The sequence below is a fragment of the Limulus polyphemus genome, unplaced genomic scaffold, assembly GCF_000517525.1.
Source record: "Limulus polyphemus unplaced genomic scaffold, Limulus_polyphemus-2.1.2 Scaffold367, whole genome shotgun sequence".
NCBI classification, from domain to species: domain Eukaryota; kingdom Metazoa; phylum Arthropoda; class Merostomata; order Xiphosura; family Limulidae; genus Limulus; species Limulus polyphemus.
The window spans coordinates 458247-463342 of NW_013665977.1; the positions used below are offsets into that span (position 1 = coordinate 458247).

The 5096-nt window shown below is 34.4% G+C and overlaps 1 protein-coding gene across 1 annotated transcript in view; it reads left to right on the forward strand.

The window, feature by feature from the left end:
- Positions 1-4817, forward strand: part of LOC106457740 (paired box protein Pax-1-like) — a 21863-nt gene extending 17046 nt beyond the window's left edge. The window contains exon 2 of the mRNA XM_013917186.2: positions 3987-4817. Within this exon, the coding sequence (XP_013772640.1) occupies positions 3987-4675 (689 nt within the window). The 3' untranslated portion in view covers positions 4676-4817. The remainder of the gene's footprint in view (positions 1-3986) is intronic.
- Positions 4818-5096: the final 279 nt, after the last annotated feature.

Here is a 5096-nt window from a genome sequence, read left to right on the forward strand (position 1 = left end):
ATAAAATATAGCAATCAATGTAATATAAGACAGTAACAGTTTGTGATATTATACTTCCTACGTCAGACACAATAACTTAATAGTCTATACTATATATGTATATCGTTTTATTAATCTAGCAAAAATTACTCCAAAAAATGTCTATACCTGCGTGACCAAATAGCATGATGTTTTATTTATACTTATACAAATAACAAGTATTATATTGTTAAAAAGCTTCCTGAGCACAACATTCTATATAAAATTCTTATTTGAAACCATCTTAGTTTTATATTTTCTGTAATTCTAAATGATGATTTATTTAATTGTCCAATATTTTGTATATCTTTAAACAAAATGTTTTTTATTTTATTGAAAATTCTGATTCTAAGGTATATGAGTTTTTTTTTAACATTAATTTGTTTCCATTAAAAAAAATCGGGCCCGGCATGGTCAGGTGGTTAGCACACTCGACTCGCAATCTGAGAGTCGCGGGTTCGAATCCCCATCACACCAAACATGCTCGCTCTTTTAGCCGTGGGGGCGATATAATGTGACGGTCAATCCCACTATTCGTTGGTAAAAGAGTAGCTCAAGAGTTTGCGGTGGGTGGTGATGACTAGCTGCCTTCCCTCTAGTCTTACACTGCTAAATTAGGGACGGCTAGCGCAGATAGCCCTCGTGTAGCTTTGCGCGAAATTCATATTAAAGAAACAAATATTTCTTCAATTCAACAAAAAATAATTCTCTGCTGTTAGAAAAAAAAACTGTTTTTGAGTAATTTGACGATGCTGATTCTAAAAATCATGTCGAAAATTACTGATCACCACTAGTTTTCGATTTATAATAAATTTATTCAAAATATTCTTATATATCGTGAAAATAACAACTTTTTTCTTTAATAACTGTATTTACTCATTGAAAATTGCATTTAAGAATGTTCAAAAATAATACATATTAGCAATACCAGTTTAAAAATGCAATGAATATAATAATATTATATACTGAAAATACATTCAGGCTATGTTTAAAACTTTCATCGTGATATTATTTTATATTTTTATTACAAAATATCTACTTGACTTGTTGTGCCCTTTGTGTATGTTCTCAGTTTCACGCTGTAAGAACCAATAGTAATCTCCCATCATCACAGGATTCCATCGTCCTTGATATTGCTGTTCCATTGTATAAGTATCTTGGTGGAAGCGCTCACCGTGCTCATCGCTCATTACAGCTAATTTAGAAAGACGTGTAAGTGCATCTTTAGTGACATCCTAGACCACATTTTCCTGTATTTCTTGAGCATAACATCAATCATCACAGCATAGTTTTCATCTCTGTGATTTCCTAAGAAATTTTTGACAGCCAGTTTGAATGATTTCCATGCAGCAAGTTCTTTCCGATTGAGTACTGTTTCAAAACCATCATCCATCAGCACTTCCCGAATCTGTGGCCCAGCAAAGATACCTCCTTTATTTTTGCTTAGCTGATTTCTGTAAACTTCTCAGACAGATATCTGAAACCATTACCCTCTTTGTTCATTTCCTTTTACAAAATTCTTCATGAGTCCCAGTTTAATATGAAGTGAAGGCAGAAACATGTTTTGAGGATTCACTAAAGGATGATACTCGACATTATGTTTTCCTGGTATGTATTTCTCTCCCACTGGCCATTCCTTCTTTTTGAAATGATTTTTATCATGTCAGCTGATTAAGAGACACATGTTTGGTATAACCACTCTGCAGGCCTAGCAGGAGGGCAATAACTTTTAGATCGCCACATATGTTCCACCTATGGTGATTATATTTGATGGCCTCGAGTATAATGTGCATACTTTGATAAGTTTCTTTGATTTTCACAGCATGAGCGACAGGAATCGATGGCTTAATGTTCCCACTGTGCAAAAGTACAGCTTTCACACCAACTTTAGATGGGTCGATAAAAAGTCCATTCTTGAGGATGATGTTCAGTACCTAATTCTTACATTAGTGGATCAACATTCGTACAGAGACACAAAGTATATTGCATGCTGTAGTGAGAAGCAAGACTTTGATGGCGATTTCGGTAAATTGAAACTCTTGTTCCTGGAGCGAATAAATTGCTGTAAACGAGAGCCAAGAAGTTCCCCATGCTGCTTTGATAGAGACAGGTCACGATTCAGATCATTTAGCTCTTCTTGTGTGATCAGATTAGGCAGTTTATGTTGAGGTGCCACAGGAATAGAATTACTAGATGACGTGGATGAAGATGATTCACTGTCTTCTTTGTAGGATAACTCTTCTGTTTCCTAATTTGTTGGGGGATGTGGCACTAGAAGACCATCTCCATGAGGTACTGGTTTCATTGCAGATGCAATATCTTGATATTTAATGTATTGTTTAGTATTGCTTGAATATCCAGAAACATTAGTCATGCAAAAATATCAGTCAGTTAGATTATCTTTGGGCTTATGCCATATCATGGGAACTACAAATGGCATACTTGCTCTCTTCTTGTTCAGCCACTGTGTCTAGCCAGATGTTCAAACTGTACAATACACATGTGGAGTCCAATGTTTTTCTTGGTCACCAATTTTACACCCAAAATAGTAGTAGTAAGCTACCTTTATTTTGTGTATCTTTGATGTTATTCCTTCGGACTTTACTTGAACTGGAAGCAGCCAGGATTTCAATGGTTTTCTAAAAAATATAAAAGAATTTATGTTTACAGAACTGGAGTTTAAAAGATTTTATATAATAACGTTTGCAGAATTTGATTATATCGCGGGTATGATGCGAGGAAAAAGATCTGACTTTGTTTTGACTATATGCGAAGTGACCAACTGAGTGAGTGAGAGGCAATTGAGAAAGAAGTGTCTGACTCCGCTCCATTTATGCTCAGTTGAGGGACTTCTCGAAGGTTCTAGCAAACTGAGCACGTGAGGGTTTTGTGATTCTCGGGCGAAGCAGGAGAGTATGGAAATGAAGCAAGAGTGATGCAATACAGTCAATGTTTGAAGTTATCAAAAATGCATTTTACCTACTAAGCTGTCCAAATAAGCTTAATTTCACAGGATAAATCTATTGTACTGAGTTAATTGCATGGTATTTCACATAGTGGTGATAAAATGTTGATATAATATAATAATTACAAGATAAAGAGGCAATGGACTAATTGTGACTACATTTTTGGAATCAGCATCATCAAATTACCCCGAATCACTTGCGTTTTCTCCAGTAGCAAATTTTTTCTTGTCTAGAATTATTCATAATATTTTAATTGCTAAGATAAACAAAGAAGGGGAGGGAGGATCTCACTGTCTGGGTCCTATTTTAAATTAGGAAGAGTAATTTAAGTCTCTGGATCGTCTTTTAAATTTGAAAAGTCACTTACTAAACATTTTGGACAATATTATAATATAAAAAAACACATTATCTATTGTTTAAATGAATTTTTCAAAGCCAAATGCATCAACAACTTTATTTTAAAAAGTCCAAGAGAATGTATCGAAACTCTTTTCAAAGTCTAATTATAGTAAAAAAAGTGATATGTTTTGTTTTTCAGTAAAATTTCTAATATCATGTAAAGTTCTAACATTTTCTCCAATAAACTCACCTTTACAAAATATTTTTGATTTTAATGATAACACAGTTTTTATCTTTTCAGCTATATGTCCCGAAATTTATTTATAAACATTATTTAATAAAGTAATTGGTTTCCTGTTCTGTAAAATATTTCTTGATTTAGCACATTTTGGAATATGAGTTATAATACATGTTTTTGTATTTTAGATAGTTTTCAGTTTTATATCCACCAGTTGCTGCATTTACTATATGATGATTTATTAAAAAACAAAGAGTGAAAAAAAAATTCTAAACATTTACAAATAAAACTGCTATAAGACAGTAATGATTTGTACTTATTTTACGGTTAAATGCTTTTAGATTATTGAGAAATAGTGTCTCTTCTATTAATTTTATTAAAATAATATATAGTTAAATCGTTTTATTTATTTTTTTCTCTGAAAGCCGTTCCATTGTTTGGAGAAGTAAACCAGCTAGGAGGCGTTTATGTCAACGGCCGACCACTTCCTAATGAAGTCAGGCTTCAAATTGTCGAGCTTGCACAGTTAGGCATTCGCCCATGCCAAATCAGCCGACAACTTCGAGTATCCCATGGTTGTGTCTCCAAAATCTTAACCCGATACTATGAAACAGGTTCAATTTTTCCCGGAGCTATTGGTGGCAGCAAACCTCGAGTTACCACACCCGAGGTGGTGTCATACATTAGGAAACTAAAAAAGAACGATCCGGCCATCTTTGCCTGGGAGATAAGAGAACGTTTACTGACTGATGGGTTGTGTGACAAACACAACATCCCGTCAGTCAGTAGTATCAGCCGAATTTTACGGAATAAACCTAGACCATTAGCCGTTTGCCTGAATCGACACTTCTTTTATGGTACTTCCAAGACAAGTACACTTTTGCATCATCCTCTCTGCTTATACCCGTATTCCTCTGATACACACTATTTGGCTTCTAACTACTCCACATTACCAACGAAGACTGACAGATCAGTAGAGATAGTTAGTCCTCACGCTATGTCAGCCCTTCTCGGTCCTCAGTTGTCTAGATCAGAACACGAGCGAAATATAATTTCAAGTGGTCAGGACAGTTACAACAAGTATATGTATTTCAATTGTCCTTTACCCGTTTGATGCTGGCTGTTTCCTTTTTCATTTTATAGTTGTCAGATAAGCGCTACAATGGACTTGTCATTTTTAAACTATCAGCTAATGTCGTCTTTAAGTTCTGAATTTTGACTTTATAAATCAAATAAATATGTGTCAATGTTAAAAAGCTGCTGTACTTTCTCGACTCATGTGTTATGTTTGTATATACATTTTTTCATTATTGCCATATTTTCAGTCGCGGCATAGCGGCTCATAGAACGGTTCTGAGTTGTTGTTTTTTTTTCAAATACAAACTTTTAGTTCATAGTTCTGTAATCTCTTGGCCGTTTTTGAGATCTAATTACAGTTTTGGACTCAGGTGGTCAAACCCTTTCGATTGATATATTTGACCACGCCCTAGGTCTCATAAATTAATTTACTCTAATCCACCTAAAATAATTTCAAT